We start from the raw sequence: 27,197 nt of genomic DNA on the forward strand, positions 1-27,197 counted from the left end.
TGGAGCATATACTGTACTTGAACATTATGAATCACCTTGAAGAAAATGACTTATTGATACATAACCAACACGGATTCAGAAAATATCATTCTTGTGCAACACAACTAGCTCTTTATTCCCATAAAGTAATAAGTGCTGTCGACAAGGGATCTCAGATCGATTCCATATTCCTAGATTTCCAGAAGGCTTTTGATACCGTTCCTCACAAGTGACTAGTAATCAAATTGCATGCATATGGAGTATCGTCTCAGTTGTTTGACTGTATTCATGATTTCCTCTCAGAGAGGTCACAGTTTGTAGTGATACATGGTAACTCATCCAGCAGAACAGAAGTGATATCTGGCATTCCGCAAGGTAGAGTCATAGGCCCTCTGCTGTTCCTGATTTACATAAATGATCTAGGTGATAATCTGAGCAGCCCCCTTAGATCGTTTGCAGGTGACACTGTAATTTACCATCTAGTAAAATCATCGGACGATCAATTCCAATTACAAAATGATCTAGAGAGAATTTCTGTATGGTGCGAAAAGTGGGAATTGGCACTAAACAAAGAGAAGTGTGAGGTCATCCACATGGGTACTAAAAGAAATCCGATACTTTTGAGTATACGAAAAATCGTACAAATCTAAGGGCTGTCAATTCGACTAAATACCTAGGAATTACAATTATGAGCAATTTAAACTGGAAAGACCACATAGATAATATTGTGGGGAAGGTGAAAAAAAGACTGTGCTTTGTTGGCAGAACACTCAGAAGATGCAACAAACCCACTAATGAGACAGCCTACATTACACTTGTCCATCCTCTGCTGGAATATTGCTGCATGATATGGGATCTTTACCACGTAGGACATTGAAAAAGTGCAAAGAACGGCAGCTCGTTTCATGTTATCGCACAATAGGGGTGAGAGTATCACTGATATGATATGCGAGTTGCAGTGGCAGTCACTGAAACAAAGGCGATTTTCTTTGCAGTGAGATCTATTTACGAAATTTGAATCACTAACTTTCTCTTCAGAATGCGAAAATATTTTGTCGACACCCACCTACATAAGCAGAAATGATCATCATAAACAAATAAGAGCTTGAACTGAAAGATTTAGGTGTTCCTTTCTCCCATGCGCCATTAGAGAGCAGAATGGTAGAATAGTAGTATGAAAATGGTTCGATGAAGCCTCTGCAAGGCACGTAAGTGTGAATTCCAGAGTAACCATGAGGGTGTAGATGTAAATCATACATGAGACAATTTGTACCGCCCATAACTATGTGACAGATCATATATACTGTCATGCATTGATGCAACTTAGTAATTCTTTTATCATAACTACATGTTTCTTTAATAGAAGAATATAAGTTTCATTTGAATGTGGTTTGGCTGAATTGTGACCACTAACAGCAGAATTATTGTTCTGATGTCAAAATTGCTCAGTTCAATGTCAAATTCTTGTCCCACCCATAAAATCAGTTTTATTTATTATATGGCAGAGAATTCAAAATGTATATCTGAACACTATATTTGTTAGAATTAAAATGAGTCATTTTGTTGCTTAAAACTGTAACTTGACTTCAAATGACTTTTGATTCCTACGTGTGAAACACAAAAATACTAGATATCCCACCCGAAATGCTGGAATTGCTCTTTATGCGCTTGTAAACTTCTCCCAGGCACTGGATGTTTACTCATACCACTAATAGAAAGTCTTTTAAAGTAATGTGTCTCCTCTAATTAATAGAAAGCATGCAGCATATGAATATTTCCAATGTATCTGTATAACTTCTTCATCCAGTCTTAAGTTATTTAGCTCACAAGTCACTTAAATTACATTGTTCACATTCATTCATCCAAACATCATGTTCTACAAAAATCCATCACAGAGAGTCTTTCAAGAATATGGAACTAGTTGTTATACATTAAGTGGCAGAACCACAATCAGGCTATTTCTGTTCAGAAACTACTCCCAATGCCAACTATGGGAATTACTTCTCAATTACTTTGTGTAACATTACAGGGGACACTAGAAAGTTGTCTCATAAACTTAAAAAAGTGTCTAATACATTTTAAAAGGAATGGCCATTAAGATACTTTTTGATACATCATGGAAATTCCAGTTTTCTGCTTGATGTCTACCACCAACCTCTCCAGAATTTTGCACCAAAATACAAAACTCCATTCTGAACCCAAGACAAAACATAATCTGCATTAAAATTATTTTTACTTCCAGTATTATGGTTGTGAATTTCACAATTGAAATTAATCATTTATTTATCAACCCCAAATACCATTAGGTAGAAAATGCATTGGTACACAGGAGTAAGACTAGTAAGGTACCTGAAGAGGAGGAGGAGGAGGAGGAGATTAGTGTTTAACGTCCCATCGGCAACGAGGTCATTAGAGACGGAGCGCAAGCTCGGGTGAGGGAAGGATGGGGAAGGAAATCGGCCATGCCCTTTCAAAGGAACCATCCCGGCATTTGCCTGAAGCGATTTACGGAAATCATGGAAAACCTAAATCAGGATGGCCGGAGACGGGATCGAACCGTCGTCCTCCCGAATGCGAGTCCAGTGTGCTAACCACTGCGCCACCTCGCTCGGTGGTACCTGAAGAGATTTCTGGATATTCATTTATCAACTTCACACAGTGCTGCTACTGCAGCCTTCTGCAAATACTACTTCCTTATCTGCATTGCTAAAAATGTTATGCCAGAAGTACAGTACTGGGTGAAAGTATGCCAACATTGTCACCAGCAGGTTAATTTACCGAGTGCAAAGCTTCCATTGGTCTACCTTAGTTTATTATCCATCAGGATGCTCAAGAGCTACACACAGAGTTTCACTGAACTTGTCACCATTTATCTCTACTTCTGGTACACGTAATTTTCATCCATATTAAATTGCGTGATATGACTTTTTTAAAGAGCTTACTGTTTGTAGTGAACCATTTACAACCCAACCTTGCTGTTCTTCTAGCTGTGCCCAGTATGGATGCACTCGTGCATTTTATCACTATAACAGTATCAACAAACATCACAGTTTTTGAGAAGAGCCCTTCAATATGATAAGCAAATAATTTGTGTAGGTCACAAACACAAGTGCTGAATGTTGAAGGACATCTTTCTATGTTTCCTCTCTATTTATTTTTATTTTTAGTGGATTAACATTTTAATTTCCTTGGTAAATTTTTATGAAACACACAAAAGCTTTGGGAAGTGCACAAAAAATGTCAACAGGATAATGCATCTTGTTCAGTTCTATCACAACTGAGTTTCAGACTCTGTGTATTGATTTCTCTGTCACAAATCCTAGGGCCTGGGGAGAGCATTAATAAAGTCACCACACCACAAAACTTCAGTACCTTGGTTGACACCTAACAGCTGAATTGGCAAAACTGCTGTCTGCTACTGAATTGTACAATGCTTATCAAAGGAAATACAAAGGGCGTTCAAAAAGTTTTGCACATCATCTCTAATTTTTTTATTTTTTGCAGGAGTAGAATGAAATTTTTGTCAACATGCTTAGAACATTTAGCTATAAGATGGTATATAAAAGTAGTTTCTTTTATTTAAAGGTGACCCATAATGCACCGTGAAGTAGATGTCAGGTTGCGACAACGGTCGGTGATGGGAGTTCCTCTTCAAGACCGGCGATGACTCTGCCACATCGATTCACAGGAAGTTGCTCCCTGTTTATGGGGAGAGCACTGTGGATCACAGTAGTATCCAGCAATGGATGCAGAGGTTTAAAGAAGGTGATTTCTCTCTCCTGAACAAGCCATGATGCGGTAGACCATCGATGGCAGTGAGTGATGTAAATAAGGAGACAATTGATCATATCATCCAAAATGGCAGATGTGTGACAACACGACAGCTTGTTGAAATAACTCATTTGTCATTAGGTAGTGTGGTATCATTGGTAAAGTCACTGGGGTACAGAAAAATCTATGCACATTGGATGCCTAAGTTATTGACAAGAGAAATGAAAACAATGAGGAAGAATGTGTGCGATGGTCTCACGAAGACCTTTACTGCAGAGTGGAAACAGTGTTTTGACAGTGTCATTACCCAGCATGAAACATGGTTGTTTTTGTCCGAACCTGAGAGCAAAACCCAATCCAAGGAGCAGTGGCATCTGGGTTCCCCTCAGAAGAAGAAATCAAGACTTTCATGAACAGCAGGCCGAAAGGTGATGGTTTCCTTCTTCTGGGATCAGTGTGGTGTCATTTTCATTGACTTTTGGGAAGCTGGCTCCACAATTAACTGGGACTGTTGCTGTTTGTCATTGGACAAGCAGCGATGTGCCATCAAGACCCACAGACCACAGCTTCATGGTCAACTCATCAGACTAAACCGTGATAATGCCAAATTCCATACAGCCCTGACGGTGTAAAAGTCAATCCCCAGAATTTTACCAAAGTGCATTTACATTATGGAAAGAACGTTGGGCCATATGTGTCACAGCTGATGGAGGCTACATTGAGTAAACTCAATGTACAGCTAAAAGTGCTTCCAAGTGTGATCACAAAAAATTTCTTTCTCCTCCCACAAAGAATAAAAAAATTAGAGACAACTGTGTAAAACTTTTTGAATGCCCTCTGTATAATGGACCTGAATGAAATTTTCACTCTGCAGCAGAGTGTGTGCTGATATGAAACTACCTGGCAGATTAAAACTGTGTGCCCAACCAAGACTCGAACTCAGGAGCCTTGCCCTTCATGGGCAAGTGCTCTACTGTCCGAGTTACCCAAGCACGACTCACACCATGTCCTCACAGCTTTACTTCACCAGGAGAGCACTTGCCCGTGAAAGGCAAAGGTCCCGAGTTCGAGTCTCAGTCTGGCACACAGTTTTAATTTGCCAGTAGGTTTTGTAATTGACCTGCTTTCAATGGTCAACTTTTCATCCAAGTTTTTAGCCAGTGTAGAGGGCATTAACTGTACTTAGTGGTCAATGAGTTGAAACTGACATCTGTCTCACTGCCGCTGTCATCAGCAAGCTGAATGTAATTTGTCTTACCAAGTTTATCAGTTTTGTGCTTAATAAAGCTCCACTTTATCACTGCTTTTTCCATGGAACTCTGAATTCATGCCTATACATCTTAATCTTACCAAAAATTTACAAGTGTGCACACACACAAATGGCATGCAAGGTGAATGTTTTCACTAACACAAATGTGTGTGGTTCATGGTACTTGACCAATTAGATGTTGCACGCTGTTCGCAGGTTCTCCAGAAATAGTGGATTGTATAATGGCAGATATTTATGTTCAAAAATGCATTTTCAATATATCATTAATATGCTGCATGTCTTGTACAGAGAAATGAATATTTACCATTGGGAATGACCAACATCATTCCTGAAACATCTTGCAGTCTTTATGATACACTACTGCACTACTTGCTGCTCTAGAGCAGTAATACAAAGCTTTTCTCATGATACAAGTTTTATTTGTAAACAACCCTATTTGAGACAGTAACTTTGCATTCTTCAGTTACTGTGTCACCTAGATTTGGTGCACATGAGCACTTACAAACTACAAGTTGTGAGAAAGTTTTCTGCCACTTGGTCTCATGCTGTACACACATGGTAGATTCCTACGAAAAGAAACGGTATTTTCACTTCCACCACTACAAAACAACAGTGTAGTATCTGCCTGAAGACACATGTAGAGTGAACTGATGAGCAGAGTGTTCCAGTGGTACTTGTAACAGAGCTACTAACTAATGAAGACAAAACCTGCAGCAGTCATCCTGTGGACCACAAGTGAATGTGGATGATAAAAACAATCAGTTGTAATTCATGGTACACACTGAATAATCTTGGCCAAGTGGGTTACAATATGCTGTCCAAGTGACTGACTGTGTGTATTGCCAGTCACATTGAGGCAGATAAATGGATGGCCAACACTGTGTGTGCAATGGGAAAGGCAAGAAGTATGATCTCAAAAATAATACAGTTAACAAATAAGTGCATGTGATATGTGGGGGCATCTATAACAGGCAAGTATCAGTACATAGCCTAAATAATTGAAGAAAGAGGTGTGCTATTATTGCACAATTGGTTTTGCATTTTGCTTCTATCCATTTCAGTAGATCATATTCACTGTAGTGTCAGAATAAAACTGTGTACTAAATGTTGTGACTGGGACCACACACAGTGATTCAGTATGATGATCTCGGATTATAGCTCATTCAATGAAATGGGCAATTCAGACACCAGTTAATTTAGTGATAAACATGAATACATCACTATGTCCAACATACTGGATCATAATGCTTGCATTAAACATATTTGGTGTGTCTAATGCGAATGCAAAACCACAACAGAATAACTTAGAAAATGTAGAAACATTTTCAGTTGTTCTTTTGTGGCTTAATTTTCACAAATCACTATGCCCTTTCCACAGAGCTTCACAGATTAGTTAGGAGGATGTGAATGGACTAGCTTGACTATTTTGGTGACTGCTAGTTTCGGTTTTGTACTAGGGTAATGTATCCACAGAATGCCACCACTTTTGATCCTTCAAGACATATAAATTACCATATAAGTATTCTAAATAACGTTGTGATGAACTTTCCAAACAGATGTACACTGTACATTAGAGTCAATGTACAGTCCACTGGTATGCTCACAACATACACAAAACTGCTCTAACTGCAAATTGTTTCTTTGCTGTCCACAGATGTAACCTTTATTTAAGTTGACATGTTCTCCCTTTGTTGATATGGTCATCTGATGCCCCAGTAGCCATGTTAACAGAAACTAATATGCAAAATAGGATTGTTCCTTAAGAAATTTTAGATTGTTAATGCTTTTTGTACAACAGTGAACTGAGTCTACTTCTTCCCTTTTTTTGATAATATTATGAAAAGGATAACATTGCTACTCTAGTGAAAATGTTCATGTCGCAGATGGACACATCAAGGAAATTTAGACACTCACGCACAAAAATCTCTCATGTGCGTGTGAGAGTTGCGTTTGCACAAATGTGTTAAGTGTTGCCTAATTCAGAAGGCTTTTTGGTCAAAAGCTTACTTGTTTAGCAGTCTTCTTCCTGTGCCTGTGTGTGACTCAACATTTCTACAATATGGTGAGTAGCAATCTAATCCTTTTCATATATTGTCATTATTCCATCCTGGATTTTCCATTGTTTGCTCTTTCCATTTTTCTTGTAATAACTGTTCAACTTCCTAAGAAAACAGATGCTCCAAATACAAGAAACTATCAGCTTTGCATATTTATTCCATTCTTTGTGTCAATAATGGTGATGCTTTCAATAACTAGTCAAAAAATTTAATTTGTTGTCCCCAGTAAACAATTCACTGGAACAGATAGACATCTATGGTATTTGGATTTCTCTGTGTATGTTTAAATTCACTTTCTATGTTTACGGACTGATGCTGCTCCTTAGTAGGCATAATAATGGAAATTATCTGCTTTGAGTCTTTTCTCATAGTTTGCTTTAGTTTTTTGCACGAAAATATTGACTTAGCTTGCATTCACTAATTTTGATTACTACTACATTTTCCTAGTCTTTAAAATTTACTACATTTGTCAGATATAGATCTGTAATGACTATATTTGCAATGCATTTCTATTTGGTAATTACTTAAAAACAACAAGAAGTTAGAGTAGCACACTAAAATGCATTAAGTGTATTTGACCAGTCCAACTCTACAGGTAGAGAGTTTTACTAAGCATTGACTCACTGGATGTGGTTTGCCCTTCCTTCCTCTGACATTTATGCATGTGCCCATTAGCAATCACCATAACTTCTGCACTTGCTGAGGTGTTTACATCAGAACAAAAACTTGTGCAAGTTTACTGCTGGTGGTTACTTGGGCAAATTAATTTAGGCACTTGTTGCAAGTACTTTCAGCAGTGTTTCCACTAGTCGCATTGTATGATAGGCAAGTAAAAGTTTACAGTGTCATGCTTAGGAACCAGAAAAGCACCATCGCTTTTATATTATTATTATTATTATTATTATTATTATTGAAGAAAAACCTTGACAAAAACAAAAAGATAGGAAAAAAAGATACGTTTGGGTGAGAAAATGGATAAGGAGGTGTACATATTTCAGTTATCAAGAACAACTCTTGAATGAACTAAAATCAAAGCACTTCGTTCAGATTTAAAAAATTCTGAGAAAGTTATATGCAATTTTTAAAAATCTCTTGTCTTTTGCACAACAGACATAGGATTTAAAAAATGCTGCAACCTGTATCACAAAGAGATCCGCCTTATACTACCTCTTTGATTTTTGCAAACAGTATTTACTACAGACATAATGCATTTACATTTATGCTAAAAGTAAAAAATCAATAAAAATTTTAATATGTGTCCACTGTCTAAAACTTTCCCTTCTGGCGAAACAAAGTAATTAGTAAATTCATTTCGCACTTCCACAGCTGACCGCGACCAATTATATATGCTTTTGGATTCCCGTGGTACATTTGTTTCAGTTCATAAGTATTTGTGCCATTCTCTTTTTCAATACTAACATTTTTGTACCAATAGTGAATACACAAAATTTCTGCCAGTTCAGGAAAGCTTCCAGAACATGCAAGAAACTGTTGCCACTAACTTGTGGAAGCTGCTTCTGCAATCAACCGGCAGAATTTTTCTTGTTAGTGGGCACATGCCTTTTGTACTTTGTTGCTGCCTAGAGAATTACAACAGGACCTTCAATGTAACATAGCACTGAAAGCCTGAAAAATTATATAGCCTCAGAGAAACAGAATAAACAAAATCCTTAAAGCAGAAAGAACTGCTAGAACATGTATACACAAAAAATATCAAGGAGGACAATGGAGGATAGCGCCAAATGAAATCGTGTACAGGGAACTGGAGTCTATCACAGACCCTTCACGTAAGATGAGGATTTCTTTCTTGCCCACATTATAAGGACACCAGAAATGACATTAACAGTAAGAATTATGGAGAAACTCTGAAATCTGAAACAACAAGTATGCCTGATCAATGACATTAGAGAGAATGTGGAATAACTAAAAATAAGCCCGGATGGTCAGCAAAATAAAAAAAAAAAAAAAAAAAGCTCAAGTAACTGAAAAAAAGAAAAATAAGATTTAAACCAGAAATGGATGAGAAAAGATCAGAATGAATGAAAAGATACTGGGCGACTCAGAAGTTACAAAATATGCACTTACCAAAATGCTGATCAGAAAATGATTTAAAGTAGTCCAATCAGTCCATAAAAATATACAGTAGTAGTAGTAGTAATATGGCTTCAAAGGACAGTTCTACCTGGAACACATTTACAGCAAATAACCTGCTCTCCAGTCACCCTTCTAGTTATATGAGGAATCCATACCCAAAAATTTGCTGGTGAGTTCTGAAACACCCTGTATAGCATTCCTCCAGTACTGACCAATTAATGAAACAGAAAATTCTAACTTCACAGAAACTGGTGTCAGTAGAGTTATTAATGAACGCATGCTGTAACTAAATATTGCCCCCTGTGACAAGAAAGCCATGTGAATTCTAAGCAAATACAAGTAATTTGAGACTGCAATGATTACTTAAGCGACAGAGGGAAAAACCTGTGAAAGACAAAGACGTAAAACTATAAGGGGGAGGGAAAGTCTCTAACTGCTAACCAGGAGTTACACATAAGAATGCAACACAATCCAATTACACTGATCCTACAGAAATGGGTCCAACAATTTACAAAATCAAGGCAACCAAGTTGAAATATTCAATCTATGTGGATGTATTGGAAAAGCAAGTAAAATTACATACTTACAGCACAATAAAAACAAGAAATGAAGTATAAGGGAGCAAAGGAAGATAAAGAGTAGAACTTTTCTACTGAGCTAAAAGATAATGCGAAACAGACAATTGTCAGATGTTAATAAACAGGTAATGCAGCAGAACTAACTGTTAGACAACTATAGCTTGAACTAAACAAGAACAATTCAAGAATCAGTCACTGAGACTCATGCTTACGCAATGCTCAATATAACATGAGGACGATAATCTATGTTAGAATTGTGTTTCGGTGTCCCCTGGCAGTCGATTACTATTGATTTTATCTCACTTCCAAGACAACAAATGATTGACACTTTCTTGAACAGGTAGGTAATGAATTTAAAACCACATTAATAGGTCCTTGTTGTAAGTGTAAGAACTTCAGAAGCAGAGATGTATGGTAGAGACACTGAAGTTTCTAAAAGGAATATTGTCCACATGTGCAGTCCAGACAGTTATGCTTAACACTATGTTGATACCATTCAGCTTCATGTCCTTGGTTGATTTTGTTTATCAGCCACTGCACACATACACTGAAAAGCCAAACCATTATAACCACCTGCTTCATAGCATGTTGGTCCACCTCTGGAATGCAATGCAGCAGCAATTCTGTATGGCAAATGTTCGGCAAGGCTTTTGGACGTACGTGGCACCAAATGTTGACATACACATTATGAAATTCCCATAAATTATGGGCTGGTGGTTTGCTGGTGCAAAATTGGCACCCGGTTGTATCTCACACGAGTTCCACCAGGTTCAGATCAGGCAAACTGGATGGCCAAGATAGCAACACTAGTTCACCATCATGCTTGTCAAACACCTGTAGCATGTTTCTTGCCTTGTGACATGGCAGTTATCCTGCTGGAAGATGACACTGTCATAAGGAAAGACATCAAGCAGGTGCCTTTCATTACTACCATTTGTCCCATGGAATACCGGTTCTCTCTCTGTCATTGCATAATACTTCCCCCACCACTTTGCATATTGCTGTGATGCATGTTCCACACACAAGTTTGCCTGGCTGACAGTAATCTGAACATGAACACATGTGAAAAGAAACATAAGTTATCAGAGGAGGCAACGTATTTCTACTGATCAAAAGTACAATCTTGATGGTCCTGTGACCACTGCAATTGTAGCTGACAATGTTGTTGGGTCAATATGGGAATAGTTAGGAGTTGACTTTTGCCGAGCCCCAGGTTCAACAATGTGCACTGCACTATGTGCTGTGAAGCATTTGTGCCTGCAGCAGCACTGTACTTTTTCCATCAGCTCTGCAACAAATCGCTGCCTGTCGAGCTTTACAGAGGGGGTAAGCCTCCAATAGAGGTCAGTATCCAACAACGTGGCATCTACTTGTGGTTTCACTGTCCTTCAATAATTTTCCACAGATGCTCTTGACAACAAAATGCCAAAAGCTTTGTCATTTCTGAGATGCTCATGACAATAGGCTGCTAACAGCTTTGTCATTTCACAGAGGCTCATTCCAAGGCGCCAGGCCTTTCTTTTGTCAAAGTGGTTTTTATCAGTTTTTCCCATTTGTGGGCTGCACTGTTGCTAGAATGATCCTCCATTTACCTCTACCTGGTTACATATATACTTTCCTTGCCATGCATGCACCTGAAATGCCACTAGGTGCCGTTCAATCTTGCAGTAAGCAGCCCTCATTATGTTTTGACTCACGAGTGTGTAATACCTTTCAAAAAATGTTATCTAACCTTATCCATCTGCATCATTACCTGTATGAAGGTAGGCAATAGACAGAATGTATTCTGCAGATGTTGGTCGATTAATTAGCTGACTTACTTCAGAAGTGAAACAACACGTCTCAAAATAGAAATGGTAAGCAGTATTAATGATGTATGCATAACCTTTACAGACAAACAACAGTTGTGTTGAGTCTAACCTTGAGAATTTTATAGATACGACATAGGAAAAGACAGATTGCTACTAACTGTAAAGATCACAAGTTGCACACAGACACAATTAAAAGACCGTTACACATGAGCTCCCTGCCACAGCCTTTATCACAAAAAGAAAGAGAAACATGTATGCATTCTGCTACAGCCTCCCAGAGTTGGCAGTCATGCATATGTGAGATGCCCTTGCTTGTATGAATGAATGATAAGTGTGTCTCTTGCCTTTTCTGACAAAGCTATGGCCGAAAGCTCATGTGTAAGCGTCTTTTAATTGTGTCTGTCGGCAACTTAACGTATCATCTTTACGGTAAGTAGCAATGTATCTTCACCTACACTGTTGATAATCCAACATGGATTTTCACTGTTTAATTTTACAGATATGTCAGAGATAAAACTGTATTTGCATGTTAGTGGAAGAGAAAGAATAACAATCCATTCAAAAGCAAAATTTTTGTCTCACTGCAAAGAAGAAAACTGTATGAGCGAACCATGTAAAAATGACTCAAAGGACACAGGAAGTCTGATACAGCTTGCGAGCTAAGTAGTGTTATATCAGAAAAATATTAGGGTCATTGTATTATCAATGCTTCCTGCAAGATGATGAAGGGATACCGAAGTGCATGTGGAGAGAACGAGAATAAAATCAGACAGTGGGACGAATCAAATATGTAGGCCTGGTAAAGTGAACATGCTCACTACACTAACGTGAAGCGTACACCAAAGTGAATCATTAAACAAATTTAGGCATTGCATCACCCCAAGTGAATAACAGAATACATTCAGGGAGCAGCTTTTCACATATAACTTTCCAAAGCAATTTCCACAGCTTACATTAGAACACATTTAACAGCACATCTCATACCAGTAATTATTTTGCCGTCTTTATTTTCTTCGTCTTCAATTTCAACTTCTGCACTCCTACCTTCCCTAAAACTTTCTGATGACCCCATCCCTGTGACAACTACTTACACTCTGCTTTCATTTACTTATTGCTCAAAGATATGCAAGTATTCCATTTCCTCTCATCTTCTGGGCATTTTTCTTCTGATATTGTTAATTTAAATTGCTTCATTAAATAGACACAAGTGTCCAATGAAGTAATTACTGCAGTGTTACAATTTCCTGATCTAATGTCCCCTCCCCTCCACACACACAACCTTTACTCTTTGACAATTACATGAGTACAAGTTATAGGCTATTCAGTATATAATTTGCTAGGTCTATTTCATGTAGGCCTATCAGAAACTTGGCACTGACAATTTTTTAACTTCCCACGGCCTTTGGATATTTGGAACAGACACAGATTAATGTGAAAAGGTCATTATCCAAATTTTATTATTTAACTCCTGAATAAGAAAAAAGACAGAAGTATGGGGTGAGAGCCAGTGGAGGAACAAAAGAGAGATGGCTAATTCATTAATATGAAAATTTCTTTTGAGAGTTTCTCTCTTCACACATACTCAAAAAATTTTCTTGATCAGAGCTTTATAGACCGCTTTATCATTTATTGTTGACTGCACCGGTATAGAAGCCAAGTCTCTGCTCGATCTCAACAGACCTGTAGCAACTGCAGTAGCAATGGCAGAACAAACATTTGCCCAATACACTTTCCTGCTAAAAATATGGGCAGTGTTAGATGAAATCTCCAATCTTTGACTGCAATATATACCATCTTTTTACTACTATAGCAATGACTTTCTTTCTTTGATTTACACTAGAAATAATGGCAACAACTGTACTATTAGACATACAATCTATGGATTTTTTTAGCTTTATTTTTAGAAAATGCCTCCAGAAACCTGGACATATTACAACAAGGAATTATGATTTATTTCAACATGTACAAGAAACAGAGGTTTCTTCTTAAGTAAAGTTTGTATTATACATGCCACAACAGGTACATGTTTAACTTAGAGCAGTTACTAAGGGCAATTATATGAAGACAGGTATGGGGTACTAGGCCATCACTGGAAAACAGAAGCCTTAACAGTGCTCTGGTACAAAAATATCATACATTAATATTTTTTACTGCCTAATTTATGAATTCTGGTAATAAAAGGGGGATCTGCGAGCTATGATCAGAGCTACATAATGGCATTACATTTTGAATCTTCGAACAGAAAATATTATTTCCACTACTGTTATAACTTGATGAGAAAAAATGGACAACTTGCCTACCATACAATTCACCTTGATCTTAAAACAGGTATTCTTGTTTTAACTGCCAACAGCTAAAATGCAATGTGAGCAACTCTTCACCTGAGGCCAGGAAGATTAGCCTTTTTAAGGCAGGAAACCTCGTTTATAATGTTATGTGAAAATGGGTGTAAGACTGGGAGAATACTTCAGGAATGAATGATATGTTAACAAAAATGAGGAAATCTATTCATGTCTGGATAACAATCTACACTATTTTCATATCTGTTACAGTTTCATTTCACCGTGACATTTCCTTATGTAAGTAAACTAAAACATTCAATAATACAAAAATTAAGGAGACTGACCCAGTATTTTCTTTTCTTTTCTTGTCCTCTCAGCAAGAAAGTACTAGAGGATTGTTTGCTGATCCAGTAATGGTTTTTGTAACATACAGCATGTCTATGAAAACATGATTATGATCCACAAAACCACGGCAAGAAAGTACATAGGAAACCACATAAATTATTCACAAGGTGAAATATTTAGTATTGCAGACAGACACACATTAACGTTCAAGACACTGTTCTGGCTTTCAGAACTATTTGTTTCTTCGTTGGGAGGAGAACAGAATAAGTTGTGTAAGGTTAAAATGGCAAGGCAGGTTATTCGGACCTCAGGGTGAATATAAGTTACCTCCCCTTCCTCAACTAAAAGCTAGGATAGTGTTGTGTACTTTTATGTGTGATTACTGGCAGTTATAAATATTGCATCCCCTGAAGGTGAGTACTAGCCAGCACTTCTATCTCATAACTGTAAAATTTCCTCGAGTGAATTTTCCTTTCAGTACATTGTATCAGCGTACTCTTAATTTGCAAAATATATGAACATGATCAATCACACACCAATAAATTCCAGGATAATGAATTGTGGAGAAAAGCATGCATTTCTGTTAAGGGTGGAAAGAAGACAGTTAATGTAGGGAATGGGGGAGAAACGGATTGGGGGGAGGGGCCGGCGAGGGTTTCTAGCATAATGAGGTGAAGTACCTGCTCACATCACAGAACAGAAACTCTCAAATCATCATCCCACAATAGCAATTAAGGAATGAACATAAAAATTTGGATTTATCATTCTCTTATATACTACACTTATTGCATGATGCAATGTCTACAATAAAACTACAAACTGCCTACTAAAGAATCAGCAATACAAGTACTGTCACACGTTATTACCTGTGGGAACTTATTTACTAGTTGACATTCTCTAAAGGCTTGCTGAAGATTGCTTTTAAATGTAATGCCACATGTCAGCAGCAGTTACATAAGATATACATCTCCCCTTATCATTTTTGATATTGGAAGAATGACTGAAAAAGTGTTATGCATAATCTCACATATGGCTCTACTGCTGACAGTATTGGTTTTACACAGAAAAAATAAAAGAATGTCAACTTGACGTACTTTCAACTTTGTCATTAGAAGGGGCCAAAATACAGACAGTTTAACAAGACTGAATGGAAAGTGAAGTCTTGAACAGTCAGAACGCAAGTAGTTGCTATAGCTCACATATGTGAACATGTAGTGGGTCTATTTACAACCATTTTCAGTGAACTCAAACAGGGTACTATAGAACGAAAACAGAACAGAGGATTCATATGCTACAAGAGTCACTAACACACAAATACTGACGTAAGTACATTTATCATTTATATATAAACATATATAACCAACATACAACCAAGCTTCTTTAGAAAAAAAATCTTTCTTCTACTGTTTTAATTATCTATCAAGTATATTTACAATAAAATACTGTATCCCCTGTGCCAGAATAAATAACACTATCTGAAATGAAAATGGAAGAATAAGATACCAATGTAAATAATTAAATTCTACATCCATGGAATATGAGGTCATGTTTTATGACTTATTCTCCATTAATGGCAAATTGTTTTGACTGATTTCAATGCTGGTAAGAGTTAGAAAGGTTCTTCTGAAAATGCTGTTTCGAGAAGTACAATGAATATTCTAACATCAAATTAAGCAAAAAAATAGCACAAACTGCCATACTGGAAGCAATAAACTGAACATGAATTTTTACAATTGTAATTTATTTCACTCTTTTAAGCTGTTGGGCAGGTTAAGAGGCTGATTAGAGATCATTAAATTACTGATCTCCCATGAAAGAAAACTTCTGCTCTTTAATAAAACACTGTTCCTGACTGGTACTGAATATGGGTATTAGAAGGAAAATTGCAGACAAAAACAACACACATCTTTACAAACCGACAATGCTGCTTGGAAGTTAATCATCTTATGTATCTCATTAGATCAAACTCCACATTTCATTCTAATATCTATATTTTGGTTGTTTATGTTTTGATTGTAACTCGCTAATAGTTAGCTAAGCAACATCAAAATTTACAACTTCAATTTTCATACCAATTTCTGCAGCTAAAACACAATATCTTGCCATTAATTTCAATATGAAATACAGGCCAGATTAATAAGTGTAGTTTTTATTTTACAAATAGCATGACAAACATACTGAGAATATATAAATGATACACATCTTACAGTTTATTCTGTCCTTCTGGATGAAATATTGCTTCATACATGGCGGCAAATCAAATAGTAGAGCATGCACGTAAATTAAAAATTTAAAATAGTCTGTTGTGCAAGATTCAAAGAAGATAACCTTCTTAGATGTAAAACTGGCAACTATAAAATATTTGTGTTTTCCTCGAATACTCAAACTCTCTGAAATGAATGATGTACAATAATAGTCTACTACATAGCCCTTATATACAAAAAACAGTATGCAAATCAAGGAAGAAATGCAAAATAAATCACCTTCTAATTTCTATCAATGGAAATAATTATACAATAGACACTTTACTCAACATTCATACAAGTTAATCTCAAGTATTTACAAAGGAGTTGCAAGAAAGGATGTCCAACTATGGCCAATCACATGACCACATGTAGTTGCTTACATGTTACACCAGTCAAAAAACAAACATCTTACATCAGCTGAAAGTTTAAAAAATAGTCATCTCTGAAGAAATGTAAGAATTACCTTGAGGCAATTACACTGCCCTTAAATAATAGAGTAAGCAAGTGTTAAGAAGTAAATAAGTTATTACAGGTAAGACACTACTCACAACTCTAAAAGTTATGCGAAAGAATTTATATACGCAATTTCGTACCAGCAATTCAAAATAAATTAATATTTTGTCATCATTTCTGCAAGTTTACTGGAGAATGCACAGTTTTTAAAAGTTTCATACAGCTGAAGAAGTGCAGCTGTCCTTAGTTTCTTCTTTTTTTTCGTTTGTATATATATATATATTTTTTTACTTCTTTCCCAAGCACGATCAAATTCAACCATGTCAGCAGAATAAATGTTGTGACTTAGGCAAGTAACAATAAATCAAAGCAGTTTATTACTATCAATGATTTTTAAAAATTAATGATCTGGTGGGGAAATAAGAAAATAACAATATACATATTTCACACATAAGACTGGGGAAACGCCAATCAATAAATTATCATAACCATAATCATGTTACCACCTTATTTACAAACTCTGAAGATATTTTTGACGGTCTAACCACATAACATCAATATTAAGTATACGACACTCTTAAATAATAGTATCTACATGATCACACACATAAGTTCACTTTATATCACTTATACAAATGAACAGAGCTATAAAACATATTCATTTTAATAATATCTTCTTGTTCAGTTAATTTAGAAATTTTATTTAAAACCTGCAAGGATTTCTTATTTGTCAATTACTTGTAGAAACATGGAACTGTCCTTGACAAATTTCCAATAATTACATAGAGTAATAATAATAAATTCATGTCATTATAATGACTCCTCAAATGCAGCCATTAGCTCACTTTGCATGTTCATGTCAATCTGCCTAGCCATTGCTTCTCGGCGGCGCCGTTCCTGTTCCCTTAATCTTTGTCTCTCCCTTTCAGCAGCCGCTTTGTCCACAGACTGGTGATTTGCACCCTCAGTGTCATCAATAGGTTTCATCTCTTCTTGTCGAGAAACTTGGTTATCACTGGTTTTTCTTGACTTCTCTAGTGAATCGTCATCATGTTCTTTCCTTTTCTCATTTTCTTGCCTCATCCTCTCTTTCTCGGCTTGTTCCTTTTTATGGCGACGAAGTTCTTCTTGTTCTTTGAAAGCTTGTTCCCTATCTTTCTTTTCTTTTGCTTGTTTCTTGAAGGCCTGGAAACTTTCCTTCACTGTAGTTTTTATGGATGATGATTTAGGCGCAGCAATGTTTTGTGGTGATGAAGCTTGGGCAAGAGACGACCATGAACTTGAATTTTTCAAACTTGTAGTCTTAAAAGCAGAAGCAAAGTTAGATACAGGAGATTTTGTAGGTTCTGGGGATATTTTCTTTTCTGCTTTCACAATGTGATTCATCAAACTGTCGTTCATGGGTTTGTTGACATGAGACTGAGGTAGAGATGAAGCATTTGGTTTATCTTCCTTTTTTGGGAGGTGGTCTGGTGCAGCTGGAGGCATATTTGTAACAGGGAGGGGATCAAATATTGATGGCATGGCAGTTTGCATATTAAGGCTGTTTGAATGATTAAAATTTACCAAAGGTGAGGTCTGGGGTTCCATTTTAACAGATGGCATAGCTGACATATTGGCAATGTGAGGGTAGCCATTGGTGGAATGCTGCTGTGAATTTATATTAGGTGAAGACATGGTCATATTCATATCAAATGAAGGATAAATACCAGTCTGTGATGTGTGAGTGATATTTGAGGTTTGTGTTATGTTCTGGGAAAACTGAGAAAGGGGGTTAGTTGGTGAAGTATTCATCAGTGGTACTGACACAGGTTGTGACACAGCTGTTTTGTCATAGTCGGAGGTGACAGGAATAGGTAACGAGGTGTCTGACACTGGTACAATAGGTGATGTCATAATTGAGGAAAGGGGCTCTTCTGCAACTGGAACAGCAGAAGCAGCATCAGAAATGGGAATGTTGGGCTTGGCTGTGTTGGAGAAACCTGGGTTCACTTTTTTTGCCGATGTGGGGGATATCATTGGAGGCCGAACTAAATGAGGCAAAATATTAGATGGTTGTTGCTTATCCACTGTTGCTAAAGGGTCTGTGACAGGTGCTGCCTGCTGATTACTAGTGGTGGCATTATTAACAGGCGTAGGTGGTTTCCGAGCCAAATTCTGAGGAATTGTCTGTCCTGTGGTTGACATACTCAAATTAGTAACTGGTGGCATCACCGAACTTTCTGGTGCAGCAGGTGCTTCAGACGCAGGTTTCTGCAGATTCTGATGACCTTCCTTTTTTGTTTTCTTATGCTTCCCTCCCCTCAAATACCCAGGAAAACCACCCTCTGAGTCACTTGAGTCAGAAGAGCTACTAGAAAGGCTAGATGTACTTGAATCAGAATCGGAACTACTCGAACTTGACTGTGAAAGATTTGATGTTGGTCCTCCTACATCCAAAGATTTGTGTTCATCCTTCTTGGCATTTTTTTTAGCTGAACCTAACTGCCCAGATACATGCTGAAGCCTCTTTTCCAACTCCTGCTGCTTTTCTGCCATCTGTTCATCTTTTGACTTTCCAGCAACTTTTTTGTGAGGCTTTTTTCTCAAACAAGATGCAACATATGCTTCGAGCTCTCTAAGTGTGGATGGTTTCAATGTTTCAAAGTCAATTTCAATTTCATCAGGATTTGAATCACGTAATGACGGTTCACGAGACTGTATAATATGCACAACACGTCCCAGCTTGTCTCCAGGCAATTTATTTATGTCAAGACTCAACTGGCGCTTCTCATCATAAGACATTGGCTTTGCACTGTCCTCATCCTCTGACTCAAATGCTAAGGGGGCAGGTGCAGCTGAAGCCTTTTTCTTGCCCCTAGCTGACCTAGAATTTGCCTTAGGCCGTCGAGAAGGAGCACTGGCTGCAGGTGCCTTTCCCGCTCCACGTACTGCTCTTCCTTTAGTAGCTTTGGCAGGCGCTGGGGCTGGAACAACTGGTGCAGGTGCTGGAGTAAGCGGCACGGCTGGTTTAGGGGCAGTGTGGTGTAGCTCAGGCGGTGGTTTCACATCAGCTGTTCCTAAAGGAGCGCTTGGGATACTAGGTACTACAGGTTCTGTAACAGGTAAAGGTCTGGTTTCTTTGGCAACTGGTGCATGCTTATCTGGCTTCTTTTTCTTCTTCTCTTTTTCATCTTTCTTCTTCTTATTTCTTTTCATTGAGCTTTCTTCAACCAACTTTCGCATCTGATCTTGCATTGCCTTTAATTGCTCTTGTAAAAGTGCCAATTTTCGAACTCTTTCAGCTTCTGAATCAGATGATTCTGAAGATGACTCTGAACTAGATTCTGAATCAGATGACTGTGATGAAGCAGTTTCCATTTTTGTACCACCAACAGGATCTGGTGGAACTTTCGCATACCTTGATTCAAACACATCTTGTAATTTCTTTGCCATTGTAACTACATCGTGATCTGGTGGGTTGTACTTATAACAATTTGTAAATATTAACCTAACATCAGCAGCAAATTCAGCTGCTGTCCTATACTCCCTATTGTCCATTTTCTGCTTTACTGTGCCTAAATCCATTGGTTTCTTAATGATGTCATGGTAATCATGCAAACCAAGCAATTCAGCATCAACTGGTTTGTAAAATGGCCAAGCATAACCAGAATGCTTTTTTGTAAAAAGTTCTTTCAATATCTCATTGCACGCTTTTAGAGAGTCACTCAATTTGTCCTTAGTCTTCACTATTGAACTTACACCTGAAGCAGCATGTGGAACAGTTGCCTGATGGAAAGGAAGAACATCATCCTGCCGTGGTGCTTGCGAGAGTGGCAAATCCTTCACTACCTTCTTGATCGGCCGTCCCGATTCTCTCCGCGATGCCATCTTTGTTGCTTTCGGTTCAGCCGGCTGATATATGGGATCGTAAGAACTCGCACTGGGTGTTGTCGTATCGGCCTTTCTCTTCACTCCTTTCTTCACCTTGGCAGGTGGTGTTGGTGGAACAACTGCAGCAGGTTGGCTCTGTATAGATGCAGCAGTTTGTGGTTGGCTGTCCATCTGAGACATCACAGCAGGTTGTGCAATGTAACCACTGGTGGGTGCTGCCACTTGCTTTGGAAGTGAATTGTGTGTACCATGGGACAATCCGCTTGTTATAGGAACAGTGGTTGTCGCTGTGCTGCCAGGCACTGTTGAGGGTGCTCTTGTCACTAGGGGAAGGTGTGCTGAACCGGTGGAACTAGCTGCTGGTGGTGCTGAAGATGCAGCCGCCTGGCTTGTGGCAGCTGAACTTGATATACTGGAACTTACAGTAGCACTAGCTGCACTGCTAGATGGTCTTCCACGCTGGCCTGTTGCACCGGCTGTTCGGCCTTTCTTCCCTTTGACTCCTTTAGGTGGTGGAGGGTCCAGTTCAACTTCCTCTTTTGGCAATGCAGCCACTTTTGTTAAGAAGAGCTTCTCCAATGTCTGTGCCATGAGAACTACATCTTCACCAGGTTTGTTATAAACATAACAGTTTGTAAACATAGTATTGAAATCTTGGATGCACTCTTTCCCACTCCAATAGTAATTGTTCTCGAGACGCTTCTTGATTGTTCCTAAATCCATTGGTTGTTTGATGATTTTGTGATAGTCTGGAAGATTCAGCTTCTTCGCATCCACTGGTTGGTGGAAAGGCCATGCAAACTGATGCTTCCATACTGCCTTCAATACTGCTTTCAGCATGAACTGCAGCTGGTTTGTGACACGGCCCGGCCGATCTGGTGGTGGATGAACGGGAGGCTGGACGACGCCATTTACAGGTTCAATGCGAACCTCCTCCCGAGGTGGTGGTTCCTTCACATCTTGTTTGCTGCTATTTGCCTCCCTGTTACTATGAGGCAGTGATTCTATTGGCTGCATCCCAAGGTCAGGCCTGAAAACAAGAAAAAACAAAATATATATATATATGTCTTCTGAACCGAGCACAACAACAACTTGAATGGAAAATTGGCGAATATCAAGCAGGTTTCAGGCCAAATAGATCTTGCCCAGAACAGATTTTAGTCCTCAAACTAATTCTCAGACATCAAAAAATTTACAATAAAAAACTAGTTTGTAGCTTTGTAGATTTTAGAAAGGCTTATGACTCAGTGGATCGTGAATCTCTTTTCCAAATTGTGAAAGAACAAGGCCTGGATCCTAAAACCACGGCAATTATCAGAGACACGCTAACTGGTACAAAATCAAAAGTAAAGTTCAGAGGAGAAATTTCAGAATCCTTTGAAATAAAAACAGACGTGAGGCAAGGTGATGGACTCTCTCCGTTGCTATTTAACTGCGTTCTAGAAAAAGTAATACAAGAGTGGCGCGAACGAAAATTGGAGTTCAAAATTGACCAACCAGTGAAATTAGGACGAACAAATATTCGAATAGACTGTTTGGCCTTTGCAGACGACTTGGTTATTCTAACGCAGGACATCCAAATTGCTCAGAAACAAATAGAAATTCTTAAAGAAACAGCAGAAAGAGTAGGTCTCCAAATCTCATTTGAAAAAACACAGTATATGACTAGCAACAAACTGGCACCCAAACTTTTGGAAACTAAGTATGGAAAAATCAAAAGAGTTTCGCAATTCAAATATTTAGGTGAAACAATCTCAGAGACTGGTCTAGAAAAAATTGGAAATGAAATTCGTTGTCAAAAGATGGAGACAGCTTTTAGACTTACAAAAGACATCTACAACAAAAAATGTCTCTCGAGGTACTCTAAATTGAGACATTACAACACGGTCATAAAACCAGAGTGCCTTTATGGGGCTGAAACGCTAATTTTAAACAGAAAAAAGGACATTCAAGAAATCCAAAAAAGAGAAAGAAAAGTAATCAGAAAAATTCTAGGTCCAAAATATACTGAAGAAGGAACATACAGGCTAAGAGCAAATAGTGAAATTCAACAATACACTAGCATATATTCGGATATGAAAAAACACAGATTAAAATTTTATGGGCATATTAAAAGAATGGATGCTACCAGACTAACTAAACAAGTAGTGGAATTCTACGAAAATCGAAGTAAAGCTAAATTTGAGACAATAAAATGGATTGCTGCTATAAAAGGGGACATGAAAGAGGCAGATATAAAACAAGATGAAATTCAAGACAGAAAATTATTTAGGCAAAAAATTCATGACTGGGTAGTTGGTCAAGCTGAAAAACCAAAGAAAACTGGAACCACATGGTCTGATGAAAGGAAAAGAGCTCATTCCGAGAGAATGAAAACAATTTGGGCAGAGAGAAAGTCTAAAAGAAAATAACTGAATGCCCCGTGATTGTACTTCGCGTGGTCCAGTAGGGCCCAAACGTGAATAATAAATAATAATATTTATATAATACCAAAATGTCTCCGACAGAGAACAATGCATCAGCAATGCGGCCCATTTTTACATGTAGCATGAAAACAAAGAGGAATTACCCGATGCTCTACGATTAAGAACATTATCTTTAGTGTGATAATTCATCAATGTCATTGCAGTAATTCGGAGTCAGAGTTGTACAAATTAGGATCATAGGGAATAAATACACAGAGCACTTGCAGTAATCAATCAGAAAAAAAGTACACCATTATTCATTCAAAAGAGCCGGTCAAGAGACAACACAATAAAATGGAATTCTTAAAATCAGAATGCAAGTGACTAATCTAGTAAATGATTACTTTGTAAAATTATACATGCATAAGAAACATTTGTTTTTATATCAAACAACAATCAATGACACTAAAACATCATTACCATATCTATCTGTATACTATGTTACAGGCAATAATAAACATACGATTTTCATGAAACACAATTTAATAATTAAAGACAAATGATTGCCAAGAGGTGGCACCTATTAAATTTGAATTGAAGGAGACCACTTACTGAAAAGTAGAAGTGTTCAGTCGTAGAGAGAGAGAGAGAGAGAGAGAGAGAGAGAGAGCAAGAATAAGAATACGAAGAAGAGAGAAAACTTGCTAGCTTTCAGAGCTATCCTTTACACACACACACACACACACACACACACACACACACACACACACACCTTGTGTTGAGTAGGTGGTTAGAGGGGAGAGTGGTGAGAGGCAGGGAGAGGGACTAGGATGGCTCAGAGGGAGGCAGCCAGTTTGCCAGCTAGGAATGTGGAAGGGATGTGTGATAGGTGCATGGGCTAGGCATGTGATGCATGGTTGTTGAGGCAGTGAGGAGCAACACATGCCGAAGGTGATGTGGGGACATGAAATGGAATGGGGTGATAAAGAGTGGAGGAAGGGTAACTTCATGGCTGGAAGGTGTGGGGACAATAGTTACTGGAGATTGAGGCCAATATGATCAGGTGAAAGATATGTTGCAAAGCATATCTCCCATCTGTGCAGTTCAGAGAAGCTGATAGTGGAGGGAAGGATCCAGATGGCCCAATTTGTGAAGCAGGCATTGAAATTGATCATGCTATGATAAATTGAGCATGTTGTGCCACTATGTGGTCAACAATGTTCTTGGCAACTGTTTGGCAGTGGGCATTCATCCTGGTAGACAGCTGTTCAGTAATCACAGTGACGTAAAATGCTGCACAGTGTTTGCAGCAGAGATGGTAATGGCATAGCTGCCCCACCTCTGGATGGGTAGGACAATATTATGACAGGACTGGAGTACAAAGTGTTAGGTGGGTGGATTGGACAGGTGTTGCACCTTGATCTACCACAGGGATATGATCCCTGTGGCCAGGGGTTGGGAGTTGGAGTGGCATAAGTATTGACTAGGACATTGTGTAGGTCGGGTGGCTGATGCAACACCACTTTTGGAGGGATGAGAGGATCTTGGGTGGGATGTCCCTCATTTCAGTGCATGATGAAAGACAGTCAAAGCCCTGACAAAGGGCATGGTTCAGATATTCCAGTTAAGGGTGGTATGCGGTGATGAGGGGGGCACTCCTACAAATACCATGTCCGACTAATTATAAACATGGGAACTGTATTACCTTTAGACAATATACACATAAGGCAGGTCAGATGTATCAGTCCATGTTGGTACTTCAGACTGTGTCAACATTAAAGTCCTAGGCCAATACACAATGTAGTGGAAAGCTCAACAAACTTATAGCTAATGAATGTTCAGCTGAATTCACAAGAACTGTAGCAATTATAAGCCATGCTTAACCATGTTTAACTTCAACATCAGTTGAAGCAAAATAAACATGACCACAATGGAACACAGTGTGATCATGGGGCACATCAATAATTTTAGACTCACCAACATTAATAATATTATCACTTTCAATAACAATTTTACATATAGTAGAAGGGCACCAGTGACGGCCATGATGAACATATCAGTGAGGCATCTTGTTGAATTAACAACTCAAGACTTTGTGGTTAAGTTTGGAGAAAATTCCACCCTATGATATATTGGTTTACAGTACTCTTATGGTTATACAGTTTGATGTAGCAACATGGAATGGCACATCTTGTGTAAGTTTTTAATTGATAAAAAAAGATGTGATGAACAGTATTTGTTCGGCCTGGTCCAGTTTTATATCAGAAAAACAAAATCACAAATGCCTGCTGAGGCATAAGAGAAAATGTATCTGATGGCTCTTAGGAGGAACAAACAGTATAACACAAAAAACCTTTATAATTGAGTAATGGGTGATGATACATCCCAAACAATCCTAGTTAATTATCAGTACACTCCACTGACCATTCACCAATGCCATGTTGTTTGCGCAATGGTATGTAAGTAAAATCACAGTCCGAGTCGCTCATTTGCCGAGATGCCTCGCCATTGTGTCTATCCCTGGCATCCTACAACAGATGCCTCACCAATGTGTCTATCCCTCACATCCTACAATATGTTTAAGACCATTATTGATGTCAAAAGTGTTTATACTCTGAATGTTGATATGTGAAACTGTTTAGCACCAAGGTCAGACTGTGTCCCGTGGTAATCATATCAGTTTTGACTCATTTTTAAATTTTCTTGATTATGAAACATAACATTCAAGTAGCAACAAAAGTAAGAAATTATATTGATAAATAGCTTTAAGTACCTGACTCCAAGCAAAGTTACTAAATTTCATAACATAATGGCACTAAGCTTTGGAATCTGTTGCAAACAGAAAACTTTATTGCCAGGCATTGTCTGGCAAGAAGGAAACTTGTGGTTTCATGCGTTTTATGATCACCAGATTGTGTGCCAATGTCCTGGGTACATTCCAACTATCACTGTAGAGTGTAAAAGAATGGATTATAAGAAAAAATTATCTGCAACTAATCTTAACAAGTGCAATCTCCTTTGTGCTTAATAATAAAGGTGGCAACATGTCCCACCATGGCTCTCCTCTAATTACGCACTTACCTGTAACATTACAAGTGCATTACATTATGTTCCACAAAATTCATAGTGACAATAGTACTAGAAAGACCTTACTACCATATAGAAACCTGTATGACCAAATGCGCACCAGTAAGTATGGGACTGAAATTTCCACTTTTAAGATACCTAGACACATTAGAATTTACATTCCATATAAAACAATGGTAACACAGGATTCCAACATCAGCAAATTACTGTGTAGAAGTGGTTCAGAGGGATACTCTGGATCTGTTCTAATGCTATTTGCTGTATTTCTATTTAAAATATACACATGAATAATTATTGTTCTCACCACTTAACCAGTTCATCACAATCATCACAGAAAATCAATTATAAATATAAACAAGTATGACAAGAACTAACTTCAAATATGATGTGTGTGTGTGTTATGGTCAACAAAAATAAATGCAGAAAACATTTCAAGAACTGTTCCTCCATAAGCACAGAAATGATTAGTCCCTACAAAAAGGTATCATCAATACCTAAATTTTTCATTAATGACTCAACTGTTGGATACTAAATCCACTTAGCATTTGATTCCAAGAATGACAAAAACACACACACACACATATATAACTTCAAATTATTTCAACTCCAAGTGAAAGCTACACAAATTAAACTTTAATTTCACAAATGGCAGCACTTGTCCATGGTATGCTAAGTGCTACAGTACACTGAAAATGTATAGTAGTGCCAGATATCTACTGGTAACAGATTGGTTCAGAGGTGATAGATTAATATTCCAATTTAACGACAGTCAGTAAATCAGATCCTTCAAAGCACAATATATATAGTATGAGATTGCACGTGAGGGAGACACTATAATTTGTCTTTAATTTAACTGTGTCGGCAAGCAGAATTAATGATTTAAAAAACATAAGTCTAATGGAAAGTATTTTGTCGAAAGCTATCAGTGCAGTACAATAATAGATAG

General features: G+C 37.9%; 1 protein-coding gene across 4 annotated transcripts in view; it reads right to left on the minus strand.

Moving 5' to 3' along the window:
* Window positions 1–16,320: 16,320 nt before the first annotated feature.
* LOC126189046 (bromodomain-containing protein 3-like) overlaps window positions 16,321–27,197 on the minus strand; it is a 108,789-nt gene continuing 97,912 nt past the window's right edge. For all 4 annotated transcript variants that reach the window (XM_049930899.1, XM_049930900.1, XM_049930901.1 and 1 more), the window contains one exon: window positions 16,321–21,789. In XM_049930899.1, coding sequence (XP_049786856.1) covers window positions 17,697–21,776 — 4,080 coding nt within the window. In that variant the 5' untranslated portion in view covers window positions 21,777–21,789 and the 3' untranslated portion in view covers window positions 16,321–17,696. The remainder of the gene's footprint in view (window positions 21,790–27,197) is intronic.

Source organism: Schistocerca cancellata, chromosome 5 (assembly GCF_023864275.1).
Source record: "Schistocerca cancellata isolate TAMUIC-IGC-003103 chromosome 5, iqSchCanc2.1, whole genome shotgun sequence".
Classification (NCBI taxonomy): domain Eukaryota; kingdom Metazoa; phylum Arthropoda; class Insecta; order Orthoptera; family Acrididae; genus Schistocerca; species Schistocerca cancellata.